This window comes from Camelina sativa, chromosome 2, assembly GCF_030686135.1.
Source record: "Camelina sativa cultivar CO46 ecotype springtype chromosome 2, ASM3068613v1".
NCBI lineage: Eukaryota > Viridiplantae > Streptophyta > Magnoliopsida > Brassicales > Brassicaceae > Camelina > Camelina sativa.
Window position 1 is genome coordinate 2,933,279 of NC_141881.1, and position 27,090 is coordinate 2,960,368.

The window sequence follows — 27,090 nt, forward strand, 5'->3', positions numbered from 1 at the left end:
CACGTTATGATCCATGCTTCAAGGATTACCTAGCAGAGAATCTCACTCACCACCACATCAAAAGCAGGCTATCATAAGACTCCCATAGTCAGCTGGTATTCATGGCTGCATGAGATAAACATATGTAATTCACCCATAAGATAATAACTATGGAAAAGATATTTGTAATTACTAATATATGGAAACATGAGAAGTGTCCACAAAAAGTGATCTATGCAGACCGGAGACCCCATGAACCTGCAAAAGACTCAGAAGTGCAGAAAACAAAGACAAACAAAGTCAATAGCAAAGTGACAATCCGACTAGGAGTGTAAACCAAAGATAAGGTTATCTACTGATAAAATTCAACTTTCACAAAACATATTAGGAAAATTGTTTTACTCAATCATGATAGACTAAACAATGCATCTTCATCCCGTGTCAGAAAAAAAATCAACAAAAAATTAATGTAAAATAAAGTAAAGAGCATGAGTACCCTTATGTTCTATTCCAGATATAAGCACTTTCTTGATATCTTAAAGAAAAATAAATAATCCACACACGGATTGACAATATAAAACATTTGATTATATACACTCTAATCTTTACATATCTCTCTAATAAGATCAAATGCTTTCTTCACATATCCAAGTGTGCAACACTTCTTTTTAAAGTGGATGTGCTGAGTCGCTCACTACATTTTCTAGCATGCTCCAAAAGTTAGAGAGCTTGTAGTGTCAATTATTTCAAACAAACACAATCATCTATCACCTAAAATGGTAAAACAAATAAAAACAAAATCTTATCAGTTTAAAATTGGATAAAATAGACCAAGAAACAAATCAGCATAATCTCAACTCACTTTCCAGTTTGGCCAACTCCCTCTGCAAGTACTTTACCAAATTTTTATCAGTATATTAAGGAAAAACGTAAAGGAAATGAGAAAAACTAGTTTCAAATCTAAGCCGAAACTTCTATCAAGTAATTTGTTCAAACGAGACAACAACCATTGACAAACTCCGTAACACATGATTAATTTTCAAAATAATCTTGAACCAATTTACCATGTTAGGTTGGAATTCCTTTATCTTTTTAAGATTGGTCAGCTCCACCTTAACCGTCTCTAGTTCCTCCCCCTTCAGCTAATCCTCTGTCTTTTCCTTTTTAATATTCATCTTGTCCAACTTGGCCTGCATGCATCTTCATCATATCTTGGTTCAGACCAGCGAAAATAATAATACGTAATCAAGTACTTCTCACATGAGGAAAATTAATTAATTTTACATCTAGCAGAGTCAACAAGAAAGAGTCAAACTCAGATCACCAACAGAAGAAAAGCAGAACACTACAAAGCAACTGATAGGAAAGTGGAACAATATATCATGCAACGCATAAAACAGGTGAAAGGTATCAGCACCACCCTAAACAGATTCTTCCTGCTTGTGAAATGTCATTGGAACATCATTAATTCAGAAGATGGTAAAACTGCTGCATATACCATTGATCTAAACAGTCAAGTGACAAAAATAGGATATACACTGGGAGATATAAGTAACTTACATGATGCATATGAACAGGTTTATGCTTCTTCTACCTAGCATCATTCCACAGAACTTCAGTATCAAGGCCAAAAAGAATGACTAACTGATCTCTGGCTTTTTCTTTAGTATACTACTTTCGTAAATTCTCCTGAAAATGTAGACCATATCAGTAATGAGAAGAAGCACCTCAAAATGTTGCATTGAATACACAAATGTATATTAAAAAGATTTATGAAAATAAATTACTGGTAACTATATAAAATATGTTTACAAATCCTAACCTTGTAGAAGCAAGCAAACACATCAATTCACTGAATCAACCAGAGAATAATCAAATACAGAATTGATTGCAAAGACACAGTGGATGTTTTTATTACAAGACATGTTTTCCAAGGTACATGCCAATTAGAAGCACTAGTGTTGTGATGAAAGATGACACTTACAACTTGGCTTGATCGGAGGCTTGAATTTATCAAACCTGTAAAAACCGTCAAACAACTCTATGGAAAATATGTTTGTTTTTGTTCTTAAGCATATGAAGACAAGTGAAACATGGTGACAGAAGGATAATCACAAACCTTTCTCTTTCTTATCACCTGATCATAGTTGATAAATGAGCCTATTACAAAAAGTGGACCGACAAGAAGGCATTTCAGAGCAGACACATAATTGTAGGTCTCAAATGGAAGAAATAGTACGTAATCACCTAAAGAATGGCTTTTTAAGAGTTTTGCAGGTAACGATACAGCCAGGGAGTTTTTTTTAGAGAATCTCATATTCCCTAATACAAGTTAGATTTCAGCTGATAAAGGATTTTATAAGAAAAGCTTCTATAAACTGATACTCAAAAACAGAGAACGCAAGAAAAGAAGAGGGATTACAAATAGTATACGAGACTTTACTATGTTATTGAGGTTTTTAGATAGTCATGTGACATGTCCCCAGAACTGCAAAGTATTCTTGCCAATGAAAAATGGGAGTTCACGGCAATCAAATAGAAAAGCTTGATAACATATATAAGAAAGAAAAATTGTGTGTACCTCATCAAGAATCATTCTCATACCATGCAAGAATCACATTGCTTTTACCATTCAACTGAAATGACAATGAAAACTAACCAAGGAGGTGAGATTCTCAAAAACCATCTCTTTCCGTGACAAATGGTGTTTTTATTTTGCAGCAAGAACCAAAAGCAGAAAACAAAAGAGTTTAAATTGGAGTACCTTTGGCGAAATTTTGAGAAACTTCCATGGAAGGGTTCGACCTTTCTTACAGCAGAAGGATCATCAAGATAAGGCTTGGATATATGTTCACCAACCTGTCAAGATAACAATGGATGGGTTAGTCAATTTTGTTGATCTAGTATAGCTACTAACTCGAGGATGATATAATAGAAAGGGTGAAACAAAGGACTTTTATTAAGATAGTCAAAGATCGTCGAATTACAATATAACCGTTATAAGCCGGGTGGCTAATTACAGAGAATTGTGCTTCTCAAAATGACTAACTGAACTATAGCTTAGAATCGGATTTACTCCTGACTCTTGCCCGATGTTACTTGATCCTCTCTGCAAGCTACTCCCCTGGTATTTATAGCTGATGGGACGTTTCACCTCTCTGCCTCGGGATCGATGTGGGATTGTCCTCAAGTAAAGTCGGCGATCGTTCTTATCCGGGCCATCATTTATTGGGCTGTCCGTCTTAATTGGGCCTTCTAGGAGCTTGATCGGCCCGACAAGTGGGATTTAGTTGGTTTGCCTTCTTGGGTTTTTGGGATGACTGTTTCGATAATGGGCCTGCAGGAAAGCCTGTTAAGGCTGGGTGAAACCCATATCCAACAATTGTCCCCCCCTTAGTTCATTGTGGTCAGCCTTGAGCCAATGAGCTTGCTCGGGAAATACTAAGTCTGGCTCGTTATCGGAACGTTGGCCCAATCTTTTATACTCTGTCGAGGAGAGGGGAATTGGAACGTCGTTTCCTAGGGTTGCATCGTTTCGCACCCATCGCCACTTTAAGGGTTTCTTTTCCCGCAGCTTATAAAAGGAGGCTTCTTGGGGTGTCCTCTTCAGTTCTTCTCCAGCCGCAAAAATCAAGGTAACCCTTCTCTCTCTTTTGTTGGAACCTTTCTCTTTTTCTTTTTTCTTTTTTATCTTCTTCCCTAGTTATCTTCTAGATTTTTAGTGTAGCTTATACTTTCTCCCGATCGGGTTTGTTGTTGTAACTGTCGATTCAAATTCAATGTCGGGTTCTTGTGAGGAGTTTTTGAACGAGCGTTCGCCTACTGGTTCCTCTGAGGCCGGTCCGTCGATGCAGGCTGCCGATTCGTCCGATTCCGGAGTTTCAGCATATTCATCTAGGCTTCACAGGCGAAGTAGAAAAGTAGAATCGTCGGGCCACTCTCCGACACTCGAAGTTGATCTGGGATTCCTTGCACCTTCCGGAACTCCAGTCAAACCTGAGGCAGGCAATTCTAGTCCTGACAGGTCTGGCTATCCCGATTCGCCTTGCTCCCGTGGCGAAGCCAGATCTGGCCACTCGTCCAATAACGTGTCTCTCCAGGATGAGATCGAGATTGGCGAAGGGACTGATTACCCGGATGCGCCTTTTGATTCGGGAAAGTCACTTTGTGATGCCGACTCTCTCTGCGCGATGATTGACTTCTGTAATTCCCCCCTGCGCGTTTCTGTTGTATGTCCGACTTCTGAGGAGCGCGTATTTCAGTGCCCTGATGGGTTTATCAGTTTATATGAACCATTTTTTACTAAGGGCGGTCTCCGCTTTCCGATTCCAGCCTTCATGATGGAGTATTGTTGGCGTCGTCAGATTGCTATTACACAGCTTACCGTCCACACTATTCGTAACATGATTGGTCTTAAGCACCTTGCTGACCAATGCGGGGTCAAATTGACCGCCTTCTTTGTTGAGGATATGATGCGTTTTACTAGGCAGAAGGGTTTTAACGGCATTTGGTATGCTAGTGCCACGCCGGGATATAAGCTGATGGACCATCCGCCGTCAAAAACCCATACTTGGCTGAACATATACTTCTATGCTAAGGTTGATGATGCCTTGGTAGAGGATGTGTCAATAGGTTATAAGACTGAATGGAATTTGTCCCCTGGTAGTTTCTTGGGTGATCCTTTATCCTTTTCCTTTTGCTCCCGTTTTGGATTGCTAACTGTCTTTATTTTTGATGATCCTCAGATTTGGTTGATAAGTCTGCTGATCCGCCAACTCCTGATTTCTTTGAGGTTCGTGATCTTCTAAGGAGGCAAACGGTGCTTGACTGGAGGACTATTCCGCAGCTAGACCTAACTAGGGGCAGGAAACCATCGAAAGGTACTGCTTTATTGTGCTTGCCGGTTTTGGTTCGACCAGTTTGCCATTTATATTTTATTGAGGATCTTGGTTTACGATGACAGGAGGTGTGAGTCAAGCAGGGATGGTGAAACTGGGTGTTCCCAAATACTCCGGCAAGCCGGTCTCGAAGAAGAAGAACGCTGCAGAAGAGAAGGAACTGCAGTTGGCGCTGAAGAAGAGTCTGGCCGATCAATCGTCTATTCAGGGTTCTCGCGTTGGGGGTACCTCGGGTGGCCGATCTTCAGATGGTAACAAGGCATCGCAAGAAAAGGGGAAAAACAGTGAGGCTGCTCGGCGGGATAAGGATATCGTTCCTATCGATCTCACGGTTGAAAAGGATCGCTCTTCCTCGAAAAATTTGCCTGACCCGACGGGGGATTCTGGCAAGCGCAAAGAGGCTCCGGCTAGTTCTGATGCGGTCGTTGCGTTTAAAAAGCCGAGGACCTCCTCGCTAGACCCAAAGGATAAAGGCGTCCAGCCTTCCTATTTTCATAACTTCCGCTATGCGAAGGACACTCCCTTCCTTTCTGACAAACGGGAATGTGGTGCTCTCATTCGTGAGGTCTCCAAAGTGCCGGGTGATCGTTCTGAGGGGGACTTGAAGGAGGATGATGCATTCGACGAATGGGCTCGGCATCATCTCCAGGTTCATCCTCTCTTCTCTATATATATATATATATTATTATTATTATTATTATTATTATTTTTTTTTTTTTTAATTTTATTTGGTTTTGCCTCAGTGTGCAAGCGCGGTGTATTCGATGGTTTGTCGCTACGAGCGCAGGCTGAAGGCTGCCGAATGTGAGACTGCTTTTGCCGAGGCTGGACTAAAGGATTGCCAGAACCAGGTCGGCAAGTATCGATCTGAATCGACTAAGGCTTGGCGAGAGTTTGATCGTCTGAAGGAGGAGAATCGCCAACTGCAGGGGTCCTTGGAACGTTCTTGTGCCGACATCACTCGCCTGGAAACTTCCGTCAGACGGGCTGCTGAAGATTATGATCATCAACTGAAGGCTGCGGTCGAGAAGAGAGCCGAGGAAATTCGTCGCGAGGTGAGGGATTTCTACCGCGAACGGTCGGACCAAAATCGTCAGCATATCTGGGACGTGAGGCGGGCTTTTAACCCAATGATGATGAAGGCTCAGGCGAATGGTATCCTAAAGCAGGTTGAGGACCTTGTGGCTGATGGTTGTCCAGTTCCTGCGAAGGTGGTCCATTTTGTCACTGACGGCTCGGCATTTTGGGATAACGTTGTGGATGGCATTGAGATCACCCCGCTTGTCAATGATGGGTACGTGGTGACTCCGACCGCTGAGCGTGTTGCGGCTAATCCTCGGCGTATTCCTGGCTATGACGAGATCGTCGATTTTGACGAGTATGGTTCGAACATGCCGTCTGCTACTGTCGAGGTTGCGGAACCCGATCTGCCCGACACTGAAGAACAGGCTCCCAATGCTGAGACACAGACGGTGAGACAGGAAACGCCGGAACTGGACATTGTGACTGACCTCGCTTTGGCGGATGCTGCTGTGGCTCCGATTTCCGAAGGGATTGAAGGTCGTAGCATTCAAATTGCTGGGCTTGTCAGTGATGCAGGCGTGAGGGATCCACTAGCCCCTGCTCCAGTCATCGCCTCTGAAGGCGAGGGCGAAATTGTGCCGGAATAAGTCCTGCGAGGCTTTGGAACTATGCCGTTTGTGGCTCTTATCGTTTAAGACTTATTTATGTTTTGCATCTCCGTTTTTTTTGAGTATGACTTGAATACTTTGGGGGTGGTTTATTAATTCCCCCTCCCTTTTGTTTGTGAATGATGGTAATGATTCTAAGTTTGCGAAGTTCTGTCCTTGCGGTTTATTACGTGTTTTTTTTTACGAGCTGGGCGAGACTTTAGGCAAAGTTAGGATTTGCCATAGTCCCCCCCCTTTTTGACGAGCTGGGGCGAGACTTAGGCAAAGTTAGGATTTGCCATAGTCCCCCCCCCTTTTTGACGAGCTGGGGCGAGACTTAGGCAAAGTTAGGATTTGCCGTAGTCCCCCCCTTTTTGACGAGTTGGGGCGAGACTTAGGCAAGGTTAGGATTTGCCATAGTCCCCCCCTTTTTTAACGAGCTGGGGAGTTAATGCGCTAAGTGGCTGCAACTCTTGGACCCTTCGGCTTCGCTGTATTAATTGCTTGGTTTAAATGGTGAATTGCTTTTCCAAGGCGTTTCTCATCATTACCGCATGCGGATGTTGCGTGTGGCGCGATTTTTATTGCGAGGCGACGGTTGGCTGGGGAGGGAGGTGCATTAAATGCGGTAAAGTGGACGGTTGTCTAGTTAACCGTCGTGTCGCTTCACTTCTGTCTTGTCTTGGCTATATATAAAGGGAGGCGTGGGTGGGCGAAAGTGGGTCACGCAACGTTCTCTTCGTCTTTTCTTTACTTCAGTTTGCTGACAATCTTTCCTTGCTTCATACTCTAACTCATTGTTTGTTGCGGTGAAGTTGAGGCGGAACGACTGCTCAACAACCTCTCCGGTTGGGGATGTTAAGCGAATCCCAATTCCTGAACCATGCTGCGATGAGGCTCCGTCGACGTACAAATACCAGTTCTCTTCGCTTGAGCTAGGAGAGGTGAAATGTTGGGGCAGCTCGACAATGAAATCTGCCAATACTTGAGACTTCATGCAAGTTCGGCCCAGATATTCGATATCGTACTCACTTAATTCGACTGCCCACTTCGCCATGCGACCTGATTGTCCCGGGCTATGCAGAATTTGCCGCAGAGGTTGGTTCGTCAGGACCGCGATTGTATGTGATTAGAAATAGGGTCTGAGCTTGCGAGCTGAAATTACCACGGCGTATGCTATTTTTTCCAGGTTCGGATAACGCAACTCAGCCCCGTCGAGGGTCTTGCTGACGTAGAAGATTGGCTTTTGTTCGCCTCGGTCATCTCTGACTAATACTCCGCTAACTGCCGATCCCGAAACGGCGATATATAGGTAAAGCTTTTCTCCTTCCTCAGGCTTTGAAAGTATGGGAGGGGTGGTTAAATAAGTTTTTAACTCGACGAACGCCTGCTCGCATTCGGCGGTCCATTCGTACGCTTTGTTCGTCGATCGCAGCAATTGGTAGAACGGCAAGCTTTTGTCGGTTGACCGTGAAATGAATCGGTTTAAAGCTGCTATCCTGCCGGTCAGGCGTTGGACTTCGCGCTTGTTTCGCGGCGAGGGCATATCGAGTATGGCTTTTATTTGCTTCGGGTTTGCCTCTATTCCCCTTTTCGTGACGATATACCCTAGAAATTCTCCTGACGTCACACCGAATGAGCATTTTGCCGGGTTGAGTTTCATGTTATACTTATTCAGGGTTTGAAAACACTTTCGCAGGTGCTCGACGTGATCGTTTGCGCTCGCGGATTTGACTAACATGTCGTCGATGTACACCTCCATAGTTATTCCTAATTGGTCTGCAAACATCTTATTGACAAGACGTTGATAGGTGGCTCCCACGTTTTTCAAACCGAACGGCATTACTTTGTAGCAGAACGTGCCTTGATCTGTGATAAAGGCGGTTTTTTTGCGGTCGTCGGTGTGCATCAAGATTTGGTTATATCCTGAGAAGGCATCCATGAAGGAGAGCAATGCGTTGCCCGCCGTGGCCTCGACGAGCCTCTCTATATGTGGTAGCGGGTAGCTATCCTTGGGGCAGGCTTTATTGAGATCTGTGAAGTCGATGCAGACTCTGTTCTTCCCATTTTTTTTTTTAACCACCACCGGGTTTGCTAGCCACTCAGGATACTTAACCTCCATGATTGACCCAGCGTCTAACAATTTTTTGACCTCGTCGTTTACCGCTTTAGACCGTTCGGGTCCGAGTTTCCGCCGCTTCTGCTTGACGGGCTTATAAGTGGGATCGACGTTAAGTTCATGACTTGTGACGTCCATGCTGATTCCAACCATATCGTCAAAAGACCAGGCAAAGGTGGAAGCGTTGTCCTTCAAGAATTGGACCAGTTCGATTCTTATTGCCGGGTCGAGATCAGCACCGATCCCGACGCACCGCTTTGGGTCACTCTCGTCGATATTGACCTCGTCGAGCAGGTGGTGACTCGGAATTTCCTCGGGGCTAGGTGCTGACGGCTCGTCCAGCGCTTGCTGTGATTGCTATAAATCAGCGGCCTTCCGTAACTTGCATTCGATCACGAAACAGTTCCTAGCGTCTGATTGATTACCCTTGATTGTGAATATCTGGCCGGACAGGGGGAACTTCACACACTGATGATAAGTGGATGGGACGGCCTGCATGTCGTGAATCCAGGGGGATCCAAGAATGATGATATAAACAGCCGGCTTGTCGACCACAACAAACTTGTGCCACAAGGGTATGCCGGATACGTAGATTGGCAACTTGATTGTGCCGGACGTCATCATGTAATTTCCGTCGAACCCGGTGAGTGGCCTGATTGATGGTTTGATTTCTCTATTATTGACCTCCATTTTGTCGAGGACATCCCGGAAGATTACGTTGACGGAGCTTCCCGTGTCGACCATAATCCTTGTTACTTCGCTCTCTCCAACGTGTAATTCGATGACGAGAGGGTCGTTGTGCGGGAAGTTGACTCCAGCCAAGTCGTTTGCTGTGAACGTGATCGGAGGTACAAAGGGTGGGACTTTAACTGGCCAGACCGCAGCTGTGCCGGCCTTTACATAGTCGCGAATTGACCGCACGAAATCTCTACATGCTGTCAATCCTCCCATTATCATGTCAACACGGCGATGGGGCGGCCATTGGGTCGTTGTTGGGTCGGCGTAGAGGGTGTAAGTGCCGAACTCCGATGGGAATTTGACACATTGATGGTAGATGGAAACCACAGCTTTCATTTTATGGAGCCAAGGCATCCCAAGGATGGCATTATACGCGCTTGGACGGTCGACGACTGCGAAGTCAAAGAGGTGAACCGTACCACCGACCCTCATTGGGAGCATGACCGTTCCTAAAGAGGTAAGAGAGCATCCATCAAAACCAGTCAAGGTTTGTACTTCGGGCATGGTCAAGTGCAGGTCGACTTTTATCTGCGGGAGTGCTCTCCGGAAGATGACGTTAACGAAGCTTCCTGTATCGACCAACACATCCGGGACTAAGCAATCGCCGATGTTTATTTCAACAACGACAGGTCCAGCGGGCGAAGTCCGATGCTCGGCAGTGTCCTCTTCTCCGAACATGATCGGAGAGCACGATCGGCATATAGGTGTTCTGTCGGGCAACCAATCGCGTTCGGCTCTCTCGACGTCGTGGACGGGATATAAGGCGCGAGGCCAGTTAGGGTCGTACGGTAGACTTCCTCTTATGACATTAATTCTACGGCGGGCTGGAGGTGGTGGCGCGTCAGCCGGTTGGTTTTCTTGCCCTCCCACCTGGTTGCCAGCTGCGGGCTGGTTATTCAGCGCTGGTCCATTGTTGAAATGGTTATTTGGACCTCGTCCTTGATGTCCATGGCGTCCTCGACCTCGGCCTCGCGGGGCATTACTCTTGTATTGGCGTAATTCCACTTTGACCTCGCCGTTGAGGTACTTGCCCAGCAGCGCGTTTTGTAAGTGTCTGCAAGACTGCGTAGAGTGTCCGGTGTATTCGTGTAACTCGCAATACAAGTTAATGTCAGGCTCTTCTCTTGCCCCTTTTGGTGGGGTCGTCGGTACTATAGCTGACGAACTGACTGCGGGGGTTGGCGGGGCGTCATTGACGAGGTACGTTGCGCCGCGCTTCTTACTGTCCGCGAGGTACTCTTTGTCGAGGTGTTGGCGAGGTTCGTGGTATACCTCTTTTGCTTTGCCGGTTGGCACTTGAATTCCGGTAGAAGCACGTTTTTTGTCGTAGATGACTTTTTCTTCTTCCAGTTCAATGTGGACTCCCGCTCGATGGAGGGCATCTTGGAAAGTTGGGAATCTGTTCAACTTGAGATCCTTTCGGAACGTTGATTCGTACCATAGGGCCTTGTGAAGGGCTGCAAGCGAAACGCTATGGGGTGCTTTTACCTGTGTGGCAATCTTTTTGAACCTATCCATGAATGTTCGCAACGGCTCATGCTCCCCTTGCTCGATATTGTGGAGATCGGCGATTGTCGCGGTGGGGACGGCTAATATCGAGTATTGTTTCAAGAAGGTTAGCGAGAGTGTACGGAAGCTGTCGATTGAGTCAGGCGGCAAAGAGGAGAACCAGCCGAGGGCGTCGCCGCTCAGGTTTTCGATGAACAGTTGACACTTTCCAGCGTCTAGCTCTTCCGGGGAAAACTCGCAACGATGGATTGCGATCTCGAAGGATGTCAAATGGTGAGTTGGGTCCGAATCTCCCTTATACGGAGGTAAGTGCTTTATTTTGCAATCGGGGCGAACGACGACCCGACGGATTCGCGCAGTAAATGGAGTTTTTTGGGACTGCTCCAACATATGGTCTACATCAGGTGCCGCGCTGGTTGCTTGGTGGAACTTGCTTGTGACATCCTTCATTTGACTTTTGAGTTCGGCCAATTCCCCGCTCTGGTTCTGGTCGGCGCTATTGGGATCGGCTCTATTGGTGCCGTCTGGATGTTCGGCATTTTCTTGTAGTTTTGCACAGACGCTAGAGAGAGTGGCGAATCGTTCCTCTGTCTTTCTGTCTTGGGCGTCGATTTTTTCCAGGATGCTTCGCATTAGTGCTCCTATGTCGAGGGCGCTGGTGCCCTCTCCGATCGAGCCGTTCGGCGTTGTCGGGGGCCGGGTCGGCGGTATTGGAAGCTCCTCTTGGGCCTGCTGGATGCGGTCCGGCGTGTCCGCCACATAGCCGTCGCTGCCCGTCGTTTCTCTTTCTGCCATTGCTCGAAATGTGCTTCGTCGATGTTGGACTTTCTTAAAAAGCTTTCCTTGTTTGTTTCCCTGGATGCGCACCAAATGTTGATCTAGTATAGCTACTAACTCGAGGATGATATAATAGAAAGGGTGAAACAAAGGACTTTTATTAAGATAGTCAAAGATCGTCGAATTACAATATAACCGTTATAAGCCGGGTGGCTAATTACAGAGAATTGTGCTTCTCAAAATGACTAACTGAACTATAGCTTAGAATCGGATTTACTCCTGACTCTTGCCCGATGTTACTTGATCCTCTCTGCAAGCTACTCCCCTGGTATTTATAGCTGATGGGACGTTTCACCTCTCTGCCTCGGGATCGATGTGGGATTGTCCTCAAGTAAAGTCGGCGATCGTTCTTATCCGGGCCATCATTTATTGGGCTGTCCGTCTTAATTGGGCCTTCTAGGAGCTTGATCGGCCCGACAAGTGGGATTTAGTTGGTTTGCCTTCTTGGGTTTTTGGGATGACTGTTTCGATAATGGGCCTGCAGGAAAGCCTGTTAAGGCTGGGTGAAACCCATATCCAACAAATTTCTACAAAACGAAGGAAACGGAATTTTGTTTAGCAACAAAGAAAATTTTCACCTTCATGGACATGGTTGTCCTTCATAAGCTTGAGGTGAAAGAAAGTGGCACGCATCTTCATAGCCTCAACTTCCACATAAGGCGTCTCAGCATCAATACTGCTGTTGCATGTAGTGAACAAGTTCTTCTGTCAAAGAGAAGACATGTCCCAGCCGCTTTGTCCTCCAAAGGTGGTGATATTCTAAAAATTTAGTTACTATGCAGGTGGGATTCTTTATAATACCATTTTAACGGCGTGAGATATGTATCTTTCTGTTCTGTAGCATGGAACAAAAGCAGAGAGCCTTCATGTATCAACAGCATCATGGTAAACAGCTTCATCATCATTATCACCACCACATGAAAAGAGCATAACAAACCAGTTAAAGATCAATCCAAGTATATTATTTGGAACATATATATATATATATATATATATATATATATATAAAACTAAACTTTGATACTAGATGCCTAACCGTATATTTTACTTCCTGCAGTATTCAAAGACACTTTTGGGGATGCACAAGAGGTATATGTTGAAATTGACAGAGAGAAAAAGTAAGCCACAAATCAGTTACTAAATACAATAAAAATAGGCTAACACCACAAACAAGACAGGGTCCATCAGGATCTTACTCACGAGTCACGACTACGAATTAGGCCAATCAGCTGCTGAAAAAAACCTGGGAAAACAACAAATAATCATAATCAGCATAAAGTTTTGTGACGAACAAGAGATAAAGATTTAATTTGAAAAGAAAAAAAAAAGTTGTTTTGTTACTTATCTCAGCGACTTCAAGATTGTAGAAATAAGCTGCTTTTCTAAAAAAAAAAATTCAGCAAATTCTCCCAAATCCATTTGGGCCAACATGTTTGCCTCAAAAAGTTAGTGTATAGTACTTCGCTTCCCCACTCAACCGATCAGATAAGAGCATGAAAATCGCAGCCGGTCAATACCCGATTGGCGTGGTATTGATTTCTAGACCCAACCACCAATTTCTATAAATCTGATCCTGCAAATTTTACTTATTTGTTAGTAAAAGTACATAAAATAAAAACATATTATATATGTGTATGTTTTACCATTCCTAAGCCTGAGGCAATAAGTGGGTAAATGCCCTTAAGCCACAATTGATGTCATAACTTTATAGGCCACATTACTCAATAATCTTCTTAGAATTGACACTTTAAAAGAAGTCATTTTACAAAGTTCTATCTCCAATATATCTAGCATTCATCATTTTTTTTCTTTGTTTGGCAGTATATCTTAGTCTCAAATATATTTTGAGCTTTTGTTTTTGTTTTTAGGCTATATTATTAACCATGAAACATTTTTATATAAAATTTTTCCTAAAGCCTCTAAATCTGTAAGCACGACAATATAAAATGCATCCCAAGTCACAACATCCTTTATTCAATTAGTACCGACGATTCCAACCCTGTTATGATGGCAAATGAACAGTTTGATGCGTCGAACCTAACTGTTTAGTCATGGAAAAATATACTTCTTATGTTTCTCGTTCCAAAAAGATGTATTTTAAGTTATCTATACATTTAATTAGCTTTTTTAACATTTTGGTTTTGTTAAAAAATGACTTTTTTAATATGTGTGAAAATTTTAGAAAATATATTAATTAAAAAGATAGGGAGTATATACTGAGACGTAAAAAATTTAATAACAACTTGAGGTATGTCGAAACTCCACCAAATTGGCTAATGCTCTAACCTTGAGGTATTTCAGCTTTTCATTAATGTTTTTAGGACCCATCTGGCCATCTCATGTACTATTTCACAAATCTAAAACATTGTGTCAAATGATATTTTTTTTTTAATTTTTTGGGCAACGTGATACTAATATAATAATCTATAATAATTTACCAAAAATAAATCATAAAGCTAAAAGAATATAATAAAATACCAAAATAATTTTTTGTGAATATCTTTCTAAAGAAAACAAAAACATTTTTTATGTCAAAAAGAAAACAAAAACATATGATAACATAGTGTCAATAACAGGGATAATAGGACAAATAACCTCAAATTGGGTTAATGACATATCTAATTTGAGGGATTACACAGAGTTCTGGTGTTGAAGTTTATATATATATATATATATATTCTGGTGTTGAAGTTTCAAAAACACCTTTGACATATCTAATTTGAGAGATTACACAGAGTTCTTCTCCCTCTTTCATGTGAGATCTCATCTCTTTTTGCTCATATATGTTACGTTTGAATTTTTCAAAATGGACCAAAGTTACTAAATCGAATTGCAGTATAGATAAAGAAAGATGACATAAAATAAAATAATACATTATATGATTATATCATACAAATTACACTAGCTAAATGTTAATATTCATCTTTTAGATAAATAATATTATACTTCAATATAAAATTAAAAATTCTATCCAACATACATTTATCTTTTGTTTCTATCATTCTATGAAATCATATAATTACAGTTAGGTTCGACACTTGTTTTATATTGTTACAAAGGAAACATAAAATACAAATCAAATATAACCCACTTTGGGGTACAACTAATACATTAATGATATAAAAACTCTTGCATCCAAACGGATCCTCCCATTTAGGGAGAAATTATTATGATGTAAATCGTAAACAATGATCGTATGGCCTCCATGGCTAGGGAAGTATAAGAAATCCCAACAGGCTACTTAAAAGTACACTGTACACCCCCAATAATTTACGGGGACCGTACACAAAAAGGATTAAACTACATACAAGTATATATTATACACCAAAACACTATAATGGCTTCAAAAGTATGACGTGGAAATGTGTTGGTGGAAGTCTACGAAGCTGTTTGCTAGTGAATGCACAGACTAACAGTAGTACAATTAAGGGGAAAATGACAATTAAGACATTGCTTTGTTATTTATGACTATCATCTAATCTACATCAGTAAATTTATTTCAATGTTGACTAACGCGTTAGAGTTAATGATAGTTTAAACAAATATTTGTTAATTTTTGTAGGAAGTAGTTAAGCTAATTTGGTTAGTACTGTACCAATTTGCAGAGGTTATAATATTAGTTCATGAAGCGGATGACTTTCATGCATGCATTTGCCATTTTTCCAAGAACTTTCTCAGAGAAAAGTCTTACTTTCGGATTACACTGTGTTCTAGTCGACCAGATATAGAAGAAACTAAAGCTTTCAAACTTTATATTATTTACTCTATTTCTTTTGTTTCTTTTCTTTTCTTTTCGAGTCCTCTCATACTTTTTTTTCTTTTTGTGTTAAAATTTCTTTTTGTATTAAATTGACGTAAAGGGACGATTACATAATGGAGATAAAAGGAAAGTGCCAAACAAAGATCAGACCTTTAGGGTATCAGGCAGGGTATATACATGCCAACCTTTTGAGTCTTATATTTTATCTCCTCAAATTTGCTGTCAAACCTTAAAAATCTAAATATTATCTTACTCAATCATCTCCATGTTGTAAGAATCTTGTTCTGCTCGTAATAAATCCAACAAACGACTCGTTGACTCTGCAAAACCCTCATGTGCTTATAATCCGAGTAAGTACCCATAGCTTTTACTCCCACAAAAAAAGAGAGATGGTATAAACATCATCTTATGATCGATCCAATTCTTGAAATCTTGAAAACAGGGCTACGTACGTTCTTTTTTAGCTCTCCGTAACTATTTGAAAATGGAGGATGGATACAAGAACCAAACTCCTGAAAGACTTCAGGTAAGTATCCACAAAACCCAAAAACACAGATCAGAAATCTTTCATTGTTTTTCCTCAAATTCTTGTGTGTTTATGTATGAATTCAAAAAAACAACAACAGGGGAAGTACAAAGCAATGGTTGTTTGCTGTATTCTTGGAGTCGGATCTCTCGTTTCTTGGAACAGTATGCTTACTATAGCAGATTACTACTACCAAATTTTCCCGGTTCGATTTTGGTTATGGTTTGGTCAATTCTCAAATTCAAAGTTGGTTTACAAACTGATCTTTTGTTTTGGTTATCAATTTTTTTTTTTTTTTAACTTGAAAATTATTTGTTTCTTTGTAGGATTATCATCCTTCAAGGGTACTCACACTTGTATATCAACCAATTGCGCTTGGAACAGTCATGATTTTTGCATACCACGAATCGAAAATCAGTACTCGAAAACGTGTACTGACCGGTTACATCCTATTCACAATATCCACATTCTTGCTCATAGTGGTAATTAAGTAGTATCAATTGAATAAGTCTTAATCTCAACATTTTTTCTTATGTAACTTGATAGTGATCATGGACTAAATATTAAAAAAACCTCAAAAACAGTTGGATTTGGCAACAAAAGGACACGGTGGAATCGGAAATTATATTGTTTTATGCACAATTGTTGCTTCTTTTGGCCTCGCTGATGCTACCGTTAAAGGAGGATTGATCGGTGATTTATCTTTGATGTCCCCTGAACTCATCCAGGTTTATTAAGTTTAGCATATTCAAGGTCTCTGGTTTAGATAAAACCGGTATTTACTGGATATACCATTTGCTTCTTTGTAGTCATATATGGCTGGTTCGGGTATGGCTGGTGTTCTAACCTCAGTGCTTAGGCTAATAACTAAAGCTGCCTTTGAAAAATCAAACAACCATCTACGAAAAGGAGCAAGTGAGTTTAACATTTTTCGAAACTCTCATATCCAATATTTTTAAGTGTTTGAAGTTTCATTTCTTGCTTCTTTTTTTTCCCCTTTACAGTGATATTCTTAGCAATCTCAACATTCATAGAATTTCTTTGTGTGATGTTATATGCTTATGTGTTCCCAAAACTCCCAATCGTTAAGTATTACCGCACAAAAGCTGCTTCTGAAGGATCAAAAACTGTAGTTGCTGATCTTGCTGCTGCTGGTATCCAAAATCAATCAGATAATGGTAACATCAAATTCCTCAAGAATCTTATATTTCTTAGTTTCCTTTCGTCAAGAACATCTTTCTTGATTCGTTTTCCACTTTTAACCATTATTTAGTTAGCATCATAATTTTTCTATGCAGACTGATGATGACTCCAAGAATCAAAGGCTAAGCAAGAAAGAGCTATTGCTTCAAAACATAGACTATGCAGTGAGTCTATTCCTCATCTACGTTTTGACGTTATCCATTTTTCCTGGATTCTTATACGAGAACACGGGACAACACGGCCTAGGCTCTTGGTACGCGCTTATCCTAGTAGCCATGTACAATTTTTGGGATTTGGTCGGGAGGTATGTGCCGCTGGTGAACTGGCTGAAGGTTGAGAATAGAAAAGCACTAACGATTGCGGTTTTGTCCCGATATTTCCTCGTTCCGGCATTCTATTTCACCGCAAAATATGGTGATAAAGGATGGATGATGATGCTCGTTTCTGTATTGGGATTAACTACTGGACATCTCACTGTTTGCATTATGACTATAGCTCCTAAAGAATACAAGGTAATCAATCTATCTAGTCAGTACTGATCCATACTTTTAACCTAATTAATTTGATTAAATCAATAAATTTACATTTTATGGATATACATTTAGAAAACAAAACACATTAATTTTGTAAAACTTTAGCAATACACACTTGAATTAAGAAAATTATAAACAAACACGGAAGGTAGTTGAAAGGAGAATATGACATTGTCTTCAATTTTTGTTTGCATGTATGGATTTTTTTAAAAATACCGTAATATCTGTAACGTGTTAAACATGTTTGCATTAATACCGTATGTTGGTTTGTTGAATTGTTTAAGACATTATACAACAAACCAAAAAATAATACATAAATAACGTCTTAAACATGTTTGAAATTTTAAAATACCTTAATAACGTCTTAAACACATGTTTGCATTAATGCTTAAGGCGTTATTCAACGAACCAAAAAAAAAAGTGTCTTTTTAAAAAAAAATTCGCAAAAAAATTGTGATTTCATTCATATGTTGCAGTATTATCAGATAGAAACTAAAAAGAAATAACAAAGTTATCTTGGCTTATACCATTTGCTTTTACACTTTATAAATATAACACAAGCTTTTTGACATATAAATACCAAAAGAAAAAATTTATAAAGAATCAACCTCTCTACCTGCATATTTAAAGTTATTCTTGTTTTGTATTTTGTGAAGGGTCCGGAGAAGAATGCATTAGGGAATTTGCTGGTTGTTTTTATACTAGGAGGAGCAGTTGTAGGAATATCTTTGGGTTGGTTATGGCTTATTGGCAAGAAAAACGCATTTTGAGTTCTCATCAGCAAATGATTCACATCATCCTTTTATCTAATTAATTTCGATGAATCCAACCCTGTTATGGCTTTAAATGAGAAGCTTGATGCCTCTAACGTAACTGTTTATTCATGAAAAATAAAAAAGAAGAAGAGAATACTAACACGTAAAACTTTCAAAGACTTGAAGTGAAGTCTTCTTTCGATGCTTCACCAAATTGGCAAATTGTATTTGACTTGTCCGACCTTACGAGTGACTACTTTAGATCCATTTGAGATTTGACCATCTCTCGTTTACTATTTTCTAAGAGTTATGAATTCATAGACTTTAACAAAAACTAAGTCCAAACACAATCTACTTTTGCTTAACCACTTATTTTAACGAATGCATTATAAACTATATTTAAGAGAATTAAACTTTGGTTTTAGTAACCAAAGTGATCATGATGACCGTGTAGTTCCGCCATGTTGCAAAGGTTTGTCATTTTGCAAGTGTTCCGTTTGACCACTATGAACACTTTAAATGGCATTCAAAATTGTATAAAGACAACTCCTATTTAATAGAGCTATTTGTGCAAGTGGCAAAAAACGTTTCAATCATGCTTAAGCTAGGCCCATTAAATCTGCGCTCATAACCGACGGATCATTTACAGCCTCTCACACACCAACGCCATTTAACAAATGTTTTTTTTTTTTGACAACCCATTTAACAAATGATTATGAGAATTAGACTTTTATAATTCTTTTTACACCCCTTTTAGTATATTTTACCTTCAAATGATTATTAAAAAACATTTGTCACAAAACTCTTTCGTACTATTAATTCCACTGAAACCAACCATGGGAAGAAAAAATGAGAATAGAGTAACACGTAACAATCAACTTGAGATGAAGGTCTTATTACTTCATTGCCTCACTTATCCAACCCCCATTGACTCTTATCTAACTTTGTTTTTTTATTCTTACATAGTATTTATTTTCATTTATTGTTTACTTTTAGACCGCTCTCAAAGATATGCAGCTATTAAAGAATTTCTCTAATAATGTATTTTGCTTTCAGACTATGTACATACTACAAAGTCTTCAAGTGGACTAAAAATAGAAACGGAAAAAGCTTTCACACTTTGGATTCTTTAATCATTTTGGTTCTGTTTCTTTTTCTTATTCTTTTGAGTCTTATATTTTATCCTCCCATATTTGCTGTCAAGCCTTTAAGAAAGTGTCTATATTATTTTACTTGCTCATCTCCATGGTTTAAGAATCTTGTTTTGAATCTATATGAAACTCGTTGACTCTACAAAATCCTCATGTGCTAAGTTCCAAGTAAGTATCTCTGTAGCTTTTTTGCTCCAACAAAAGAAAGACAAAAAAAAAAAACAAGATTCTAATTGTATATATTTAGGAAACTAGATACACTCTCCTCTCCATATATTCTTGTAATCGTGTTTGTGAATAACATAGGAAATATACTTCTCATTACCGACTTGTTCATGGTATCAGAGCTCTGAGCATTTTTTTTTCTTTTCTCTCTGTGTTTGATCCAATTCTTGAATCTTGAAACAGGGTTATGTTCTTGTGAGCACTCTGTAACTATATTTTGAAAAATGGGGGATACATATGAGAACCAACCTCCTGAGAAGCTTCAGGTAAGTTATTACAAAACCAAAAACTCAGATCCAAAATCTTTTCATCGTGTTTCAGAATTTAAAACGAAAAATTCTTGTTTATGTCTAATTCTGAAAAAAAAAAAAACAAAACAAAACAAAACAGGGGAAGTATCAAGCTATGGTTGTTTGCTGTATTCTCGGAATTGGATCCCTCGTCGCTTGGAACAGTATGCTAACTATAGCAGATTACTATTACCAAGTCTTCCCGGTTCGGTTTCGGTTCAGTCGATTGCAAGATTTCAAATCTGTTTGTTTTGTTTTGCTCACCAAAAATATTAAATAGAAAACTTTATATCTTTTTTGTAGGATTATCATCCTTCAAGAGTACTCACACTTGTTTACCAACCATTTGCGCTTGGAACAATCGTGATTCTCACATACCACGAATCAAAAATGAATACTCGAAAACGTAACCTGATCGGTTACACTCTATTCACAATATCCACATTCTTGCTCATAGTCGTAAGTTTTTATTTAAGTCTTAAAAGTAACGTTAATCTTTCTTATGGAATTCGATTTTTTATTATGGACTCGAAGAATCTTAAAAAAAATAAAATAAACACAACAGTTGGATTTGGCAACAAAAGGACGTGGTGGAGTCGGACCATATATCGGTTTATGCGCAGTCGTTGCTTCTTTTGGCCTCGCGGATGCTACCGTTCAAGGAGGAATGATCGGTGATTTATCATTGATGTGCCCTGAACTAGTTCAGGTTTATACATTTTAGCAGACTCTCAAAAATCTCGGTTTAGACTAACCAGTTTAGATTAACCGGAATTTACAAGAAAAACTCATACTTCTTGCTTCTTTTGTAGTCATTCATGGTGGGTTTGGCTGTAGCGGGTGCGCTAACATCAGCGCTAAGGCTAACAACTAAAGCAGCTTTCGAGAAATCAAACGACGGTCTACGAAAAGGAGCAAGTGAGTTAAAATTTTGAAGATAACCAATAGAAACTCCAATCATCAAATTGTTTATAAGTTTTTTTTTTCTTTTTTCTTTCTGAAGTGATATTCTTAGCAATCTCAACATTCATAGAGTTACTCTGCGTGTTGTTATACGCGTACGTGTTCCCGAAACTCCCCATTGTTAAGTATTACCGGAGAAAAGCCGCTTCTGAAGGTTCCAAAACTGTTTCAGCAGATCTTGCTGCTGCTGGTATCCAAAATCCATCAGATTTGGTAACTTCAGAGAATCTATCTTTCTTAACTTTTTTGCTTTTTAAAAAATATTATTCACTCCTAAACAGTCTTAAGCTTCTTGATTCCATGCAGACTGATGATGATTCCAAGAATCAAAGACTAAGCAACAAAGAGTTGTTGCTTCAAAACATAGATTATGCAGTGAATCTGTTTCTCATCTACGTATGTACGTTATCCATTTTTCCCGGGTTCTTATATGAGAACACTGGAAAACATGGGCTAGGAGATTGGTACGCGCTTGTCCTGGTAGCAATGTACAATTGTTGGGATCTGGTTGGAAGGTACACGCCGCTGTTGAAATGGCTCAAGTTTGAGAACAGGAAATTGATCACAATTGCGGTTTTATCGCGTTACTTACTCATTCCCGCGTTCTACTTCACTGCAAAATATGGTGATCAAGGATATATGATTATGCTAATTTCTGTTTTGGGATTGACTAATGGACATCTCACTGTTTGCATTATGACTATAGCTCCTAAAGGCTACAAGGTAATCTATATTTAGTAGATAATACAATCTTTGCGTTTAAGACAAGTAATCTCACATTTGTTCTATATTTTTAACAAAAACAAAATTTGGGTTTTGATTTTTTTTGTGAAGGGTCCGGAGCAGAATGCGTTAGGAAACTTGTTGGTGATCTTTCTGTTAGGAGGGATATTTGCAGGAGTGGCTTTGGATTGGTTATGGCTTATTGGTAAGAAGGATGCCTTTTGAGTACTAATCACTCCAAAACCATTGATTCACTTTTACTTAATCTGCTTTGTCTTTATTATTCTTTGCATTGTAACCTCTTTAAGTGTTCTTATCCACAAAAACAGAGGATATGTAATTACATTTGCTATAGACCATAAAGCGTTTAAGAGTGATTGTTTCTTATCACTGATTTTCTTGCAACACATCTACCATAACGCTGGAATAAATAATTAAGGATGTAATTTTTAATTGAAATATAAACTATATATCATACAAGCTTGTAATAATAGTTTTTTCTAGATTATATAACTAAGTAGAAGATAAAAGGTCTAACTAAAAGAGATGATCATAGTAGATACCTTTTGTAAGTGTTCCTGGAAATAGAAAAACATAATTGAGCGCAACACTGGTGTAAGTTGCGTTAATCCATTCAATTCAACAATAGAAAGAAAAGCAAAAACGAAATCACATCAACGCTGCACTCAGAATAACTTATATACTATCTTCTTGCATGCCTTTCTATTTACAATATCAGAATAGTACCATTATTTTGAGGTTCCGGATGTATTTTTGTATATAAAATTGTAATGAACGAAACTTATAAGTATGTCTTTAGTTTTCATGTGATACTAATTATCAAAAAAAAAAAAAAACTTAATGTTACAAGATTCTTAGTCAAAATTTAGAATAATCGAAGTTTGTGTATTGTACTAATGATCGGTGTTCGTGTGTCCTACAGCGAAACACCAACTTTGTGTACTACACGAGATCATCTCTACTTCCACGACGTCGTTCCTTAATTTGTTTAGTCCCTCTTTTTTGTGGCTAGCTACCAAACCATAAGTAGCTCTAACTACTTAAGTGAATTCGAAGCAAATATTCTCTAGGATCATGAGCACAGTTTTTCATTTGTTTGTACTCCTCAAATCTCGAGTAATTCTCAAGAGATTATACAATTATATACTGTTTCGGTTCCATTTTTTGCTTCCTATAACGGGTAGGTATTTCAGTTTCTAACGTTTTATATGGTTCTAATGATTCTGTTTTTACAAATATCGTTTGCTTTTATAAATCATCAGTGTCATTAATGACCAATAGAGAAAAAAAAAAAGAATATATATATATATATAAATATAATAACGTATCCGATTTGAACCCAAAAAAATCCTGCTTAACATCATCCAACATTAACTTTGGATAATTGGATTGGCCAAAATTGTCTTAAACCCAATGTTAGTCAACGTTAACAAGGTTTAACGTGCAACTACTGTTGAGTGTTGATTATCGTTGGATCTAAAACTATCTAGTCAACTCAGAGTTAGAGTGTCAGTCGTTTGGTGGAATAATTGAAGTTTTGTTAGCTAAATCGCATAATTTTTTTGAAGACTTTTTACCTCTACACCAATATATCCAAAACTAATTAGGAAGTGTGATAGCTCACTATGACGTATTAATTACATACTGTTCGGAACACATTTAAATGTTTATAACCGGCCATGTGACAATAGAAGCTTCCTACCTTATTTATAAATGATCAAACCTCAAACGTTATGTATAAAGTCCACTTTCGGGTTGGCGACATTAAATTGATTCTTGTAATGTTTTGGCCAACAAAAATATTGATTCCTAAATTTTTAGTGTATTATTTGTCAATATTTATGATTGGTTAGTCACTTGGTATAAGAAAACTTTTAGACTATTTATAACTCTCCTAGACAAGAAATTCAATAGATAAACTATCTATACAATTACTCAACTCATTTGGCCAGCACACAAATAAAGTCATATTAAGCAATGTTAGAATGATGGAAGAGCTAGACACTGCTTTTGTCCAATACATGGCTTATTGATTAAATCATTAAAAGGCTGATATGCAAAAGTTTTGTTGATTTTTACGTCAGAACTTTTCCACACATTAGCCTATTAGATAAAATATGAGTATGCTTAATTGCTATATAGGTTTGTCTGTTCTAGTCAGGTAAAGTATAATCCAATAAAATGTGTAATACTATGGATTATTAAATGGTTTTCATAACATGATAGTAGATCTTTAATATATAGTATAATGTAATAAGAAAAATGAAATGGTAAAATACAACCGTATATAGACGACAAAATTTTGGTGTTTGAATTAAATTTGGCAAAATGACATATAAGAAATTAAACTCTACCATTGAAAACCTTGGTCATACAAAAACACAAGTGTACATCGAGGACAAAACGTGTTTTTCGTATGGGAATGGACTAAAAATCGAAAACAACTTTTGGGATCATGTAAAACAAAATTTGCCTTTTTAGTCCAAATGATTCATATGCCACCGCCCAAAAAAAAATTCATGTCTAGACTTTGTAGGTTTGATTGACCAAGGTAATCACCAATTACGAAAACATTTTATCAGACAACATATGCATTTAACCTTTTTTTTAAAACTAACGTTGATACGAAAAGTACGTCATGGCTAAAAAGACGTTTAGATCGATTATAAACGACAACGTTCTACAGTTTCAAAAATCATGATAACTAAAGTGACCACTACATTTTTTTAGCATTCAATAAACAGTGATATTGTCAATACTATGCAAAAAAAATGGTTTTAAGTTTAATACCCTTTTAGCTAATTCTTACTTCAACCAAAAGTGTACTTTATATGGAACAAAGCAATTACTGAAACACAAGCAAGTCAAAACAAACAGCTCATCCCAAAATGTCGACGTTCAAACTTAAAGCAGGATCCATCCGTTCGTTCGTGTTTACACATGCTTTGTCCCACGCGTCCCCACTCTCAGATCGCTCTCCCTGTACCACGTGTAAAAAGTGATAAGTAAACAACAAACCGTGAATCCAATTAAAAAAAAAAACGAACTTTTCTAATTATTACCCTTCTCCAAATTATTGCTTTACGCGTAGCTTGTTTGACACGTGCGCCTGGTCATTAGCATACTCTCCCGTGATCGATTTGACCCCGACGGGGTTTTACACACGTCGTACGCTAATAAGTGTACTTCTCATGTTCACGCGCTGGACAGTCTTGCTGATAGTAAAATAGTAAGAGTTTTTTTTTTGTTTTTTGGTTCGTGCATGATCATATTAGTAAGTTCTTCATGAATCTTTATTTTTTTTCTTCGTAACAATGACTTTGACCAAATTTTTAAGATATACTATTTTAGATTGACTTTAAGGGCCCATCATCCATTTCAAAGCTACATACATAATTTGGCTCATAAAGTCAATGATCACTTTTCACTATCAATTAATGTCTATCTTCCTTTCTATTTCGGTAACATATAATTTATACATCTTCAAATCATATTTAAAATATGATCGTTGATACGATCACCATGCATTTATGTAAGAAGAAAAGCCGACCACAAATATTAAACAAAAGAGTAGATAGATACCAATAATAGAAACTCTTATCATTAATTAAAACAATGCATGAGAGTTTTGTATATTGTTTACCGGTGGGATGTTGCTTTCCCTTTGACGAATATACTTTACTAATAAATATTTTTAAAACAATAGTATCTTGGATGTGTTACAAAATCTAAATAACAAAATACAATATTTTTGTTTTTTACATGACACTATCCCAATGGTTTTTTGTTTCTTGGAATTGTAGAAAACCATTAACATCAAACGAGTAATCAGGAATGTCAGAACTACTTGTAATAGTGTTATTGTAGTAACTCTCTTTTTCATCCTCGGTGCTGCAAGTGCTACTGTTGATGTAAGTTGTGGAGCTTGAGTTTAATGGAGTTGGGCTCGAAGAAGGTGTGGTCAAGACCGAAGCAAAGTCGGAGTAGAAAGGTTCTAGAACAGAGTTAGATTTCGAGTAACTATCGTCGTAGTTTGATGGGAACGAAGGCATTGAATCTTGAACCGTCGTTTTCATTGGCATGAGATCTTGGAACTCCGTGAACTGATCCATGCTAGGGAAACAATACTGTAATTCTTGATTACCAATCATGTTGTAACCGGTTTGGTATTGGTTTACTTCGGTTTGGTTAACCGTTTGGTTCTCGTGTGTGTTGTTTTGGTTTGAAAAGAGAGAGGTTGCGAGTTTGAGTATCTCGGGGTTAACCAATGGTTGATGACGACCATCTCCCATCATCATGAGCCTCGACATGTTCATATGTTGATGATTATGATGTGAAGAGTTGAAGAGAGATGAGTTGAGAATGGAGGAGATATCAAGAAGATCAAGACGTGGAGTGTGTGTTACTGGATCGATTCCCATCTTCAGAAGTCTTTTCCTGATATGAGTGTTCCAATAGTTTTTTATCTCGTTGTCTGTTCTTCCGGGTAAACGAGTCGCAATGGCAGACCACCTATACAAAAACAAACTAAGTCAGAATCATTGTAGACTTAACATGAACATGTACTATTTTAAAATTTTATTTAATATATAGTTCTTAATTTTTTTGATATTTCCATAACCAATAGATCAAACTCACTTGTTTCCCATGATGCTGTGAAGTTGAATAATGGTTTCTTCTTCTTCAAAAGAGAATCTTCCTCGCTTAATATCTGGTCGGAGATAGTTGGTCCACCGGAGCCGACAACTCTTACCACATCTTTGTAACCCTATAATCAAGATTCAAGACACAAGAAAAGCAAAACATTAGAAAACAACGTCCACTTAAGGGATAATATATATGACTAAAATGTGATAATGAAGAAGTCTATTATACACGAACCAGCATTCTTGGGAAGAGTTCTCCAATTTCCATAACCATGTATATTAATATAATCAATGAGCTTTTTATCTTCCTCAGGAGTCCATGGTCCTTTCTTGAGCCCATTTTTCTTCTCGCAACATGGTGATCTTCTCATCTTTTTGATTAATTGTTACTAGATATGAAGTCAAAACCTTTTTTAAAAAAACACAATGATTGAGTAATATTGAAGAAACAGAGACTAGATAGAGAGAAGAGAAGAGAAAGAGAGAGAGACGTATAGGGTCCTTGAAGAAGAGTACGAAGTATATATAGGGAAGAGATAAGACT

At 38.8% G+C, this 27,090-nt stretch overlaps 5 protein-coding genes across 8 annotated transcripts; 3 read left to right on the forward strand and 2 right to left on the reverse strand.

Moving 5' to 3' along the window:
• Window positions 1–3,758: 3,758 nt before the first annotated feature.
• LOC147948185 (uncharacterized) lies at window positions 3,759–6,547 on the forward strand. Its single transcript, XM_087465653.1, has 4 exons — window positions 3,759–4,641; window positions 4,725–4,859; window positions 4,943–5,526; window positions 5,621–6,547. The coding sequence occupies exons 1-4, from the start codon at window positions 3,759–3,761 to the stop codon at window positions 6,545–6,547; spliced, it is 2,529 nt and encodes an 842-aa protein (XP_087321779.1).
• Window positions 6,548–7,676: 1,129 nt separating this feature from the next.
• LOC147948186 (uncharacterized) lies at window positions 7,677–11,708 on the reverse strand. The gene is made up of 2 exons (XM_087465658.1): window positions 9,063–11,708; window positions 7,677–9,014 (listed from the first exon to the last, which is right to left on the reverse strand). The coding sequence occupies exons 1-2, from the start codon at window positions 11,706–11,708 to the stop codon at window positions 7,677–7,679; spliced, it is 3,984 nt and encodes a 1,327-aa protein (XP_087321784.1).
• Window positions 11,709–15,625: 3,917 nt separating this feature from the next.
• Window positions 15,626–18,622, forward strand: LOC104716095 (equilibrative nucleotide transporter 4). 3 transcript variants are annotated; one of them, XR_015576157.1, is made up of 9 exons: window positions 15,626–15,860; window positions 15,953–16,036; window positions 16,137–16,241; window positions 16,363–16,518; window positions 16,621–16,764; window positions 16,846–16,951; window positions 17,041–17,214; window positions 17,335–17,751; window positions 18,429–18,622. XR_015576157.1 is itself a non-coding variant. In XM_087479994.1 (9 exons), the coding sequence occupies exons 2-9, from the start codon at window positions 15,995–15,997 to the stop codon at window positions 18,540–18,542; spliced, it is 1,284 nt and encodes a 427-aa protein (XP_087336120.1). In that variant the 5' UTR covers window positions 15,650–15,860; window positions 15,953–15,994; the 3' UTR covers window positions 18,543–18,622. The 3 variants fall into 3 exon arrangements, 1 of the variants encoding a protein (XP_087336120.1); XR_015576151.1 differs by having other exon boundaries at window positions 15,650–15,860; window positions 17,314–17,751; XM_087479994.1 differs by having other exon boundaries at window positions 15,650–15,860; window positions 17,041–17,242; window positions 17,337–17,751.
• An 800-nt stretch (window positions 18,623–19,422) lies between these two features.
• On the forward strand, window positions 19,423–22,269 carry LOC104716097 (equilibrative nucleotide transporter 3). 2 transcript variants are annotated; one of them, XM_010433440.3, is made up of 9 exons: window positions 19,423–19,846; window positions 20,087–20,169; window positions 20,294–20,398; window positions 20,497–20,652; window positions 20,759–20,902; window positions 21,006–21,111; window positions 21,197–21,369; window positions 21,463–21,879; window positions 21,991–22,269. In XM_010433440.3, the coding sequence occupies exons 2-9, from the start codon at window positions 20,128–20,130 to the stop codon at window positions 22,102–22,104; spliced, it is 1,257 nt and encodes a 418-aa protein (XP_010431742.1). In that variant the 5' UTR covers window positions 19,423–19,846; window positions 20,087–20,127; the 3' UTR covers window positions 22,105–22,269. The 2 variants fall into 2 exon arrangements, with proteins under 2 accessions (XP_010431742.1, XP_087336121.1); XM_087479995.1 differs by having other exon boundaries at window positions 19,838–20,016.
• A 3,294-nt stretch (window positions 22,270–25,563) lies between these two features.
• On the reverse strand, window positions 25,564–27,090 carry LOC104716098 (transcription factor MYB74-like). The gene is made up of 3 exons (XM_010433441.2): window positions 26,782–27,090; window positions 26,539–26,668; window positions 25,564–26,412 (listed from the first exon to the last, which is right to left on the reverse strand). The coding sequence occupies exons 1-3, from the start codon at window positions 26,915–26,917 to the stop codon at window positions 25,659–25,661; spliced, it is 1,020 nt and encodes a 339-aa protein (XP_010431743.2). The 5' UTR covers window positions 26,918–27,090; the 3' UTR covers window positions 25,564–25,658.

What these genes read in the sequence shown, in the direction of transcription:
- LOC147948185 (XM_087465653.1), top strand. Translation starts at nt 3,759, where the DNA reads ATGTCGGGTTCTTGTGAGGAGTTTTTGAACGAGCGTTCGCCTACTGGT. An exon ending in GGGCAGGAAACCATCGAAAG is followed by an intron (nt 4,860 to 4,942) that starts GTACTGCTTTAT and finishes TTACGATGACAG; the next exon opens with GAGGTGTGAGTCAAGCAGGG. An exon ending in GGGCTCGGCATCATCTCCAG is followed by an intron (nt 5,527 to 5,620) that starts GTTCATCCTCTC and finishes GTTTTGCCTCAG; the next exon opens with TGTGCAAGCGCGGTGTATTC.
- LOC147948186 (XM_087465658.1), bottom strand. Translation starts at nt 11,708, where the DNA reads ATGGCAGAAAGAGAAACGACGGGCAGCGACGGCTATGTGGCGGACACG. An exon ending in CAGACGCTAGGAACTGTTTC is followed by an intron (nt 9,015 to 9,062) that starts GTGATCGAATGC and finishes TAGCAATCACAG; the next exon opens with CAAGCGCTGGACGAGCCGTC.
- LOC104716095 (XM_087479994.1), top strand. Translation starts at nt 15,995, where the DNA reads ATGGAGGATGGATACAAGAACCAAACTCCTGAAAGACTTCAG. An exon ending in CCACATTCTTGCTCATAGTG is followed by an intron (nt 16,519 to 16,620) that starts GTAATTAAGTAG and finishes CCTCAAAAACAG; the next exon opens with TTGGATTTGGCAACAAAAGG. An exon ending in TAGCTCCTAAAGAATACAAG is followed by an intron (nt 17,752 to 18,428) that starts GTAATCAATCTA and finishes TATTTTGTGAAG; the next exon opens with GGTCCGGAGAAGAATGCATT.
- LOC104716097 (XM_010433440.3), top strand. Translation starts at nt 20,128, where the DNA reads ATGGGGGATACATATGAGAACCAACCTCCTGAGAAGCTTCAG. An exon ending in CGGTCTACGAAAAGGAGCAA is followed by an intron (nt 21,112 to 21,196) that starts GTGAGTTAAAAT and finishes TTCTTTCTGAAG; the next exon opens with TGATATTCTTAGCAATCTCA. An exon ending in TCCAAAATCCATCAGATTTG is followed by an intron (nt 21,370 to 21,462) that starts GTAACTTCAGAG and finishes GATTCCATGCAG; the next exon opens with ACTGATGATGATTCCAAGAA.
- LOC104716098 (XM_010433441.2), bottom strand. Translation starts at nt 26,917, where the DNA reads ATGAGAAGATCACCATGTTGCGAGAAGAAAAATGGGCTCAAGAAAGGA. An exon ending in AACTCTTCCCAAGAATGCTG is followed by an intron (nt 26,669 to 26,781) that starts GTTCGTGTATAA and finishes TCTTGATTATAG; the next exon opens with GGTTACAAAGATGTGGTAAG. An exon ending in CACAGCATCATGGGAAACAA is followed by an intron (nt 26,413 to 26,538) that starts GTGAGTTTGATC and finishes GTTTTTGTATAG; the next exon opens with GTGGTCTGCCATTGCGACTC.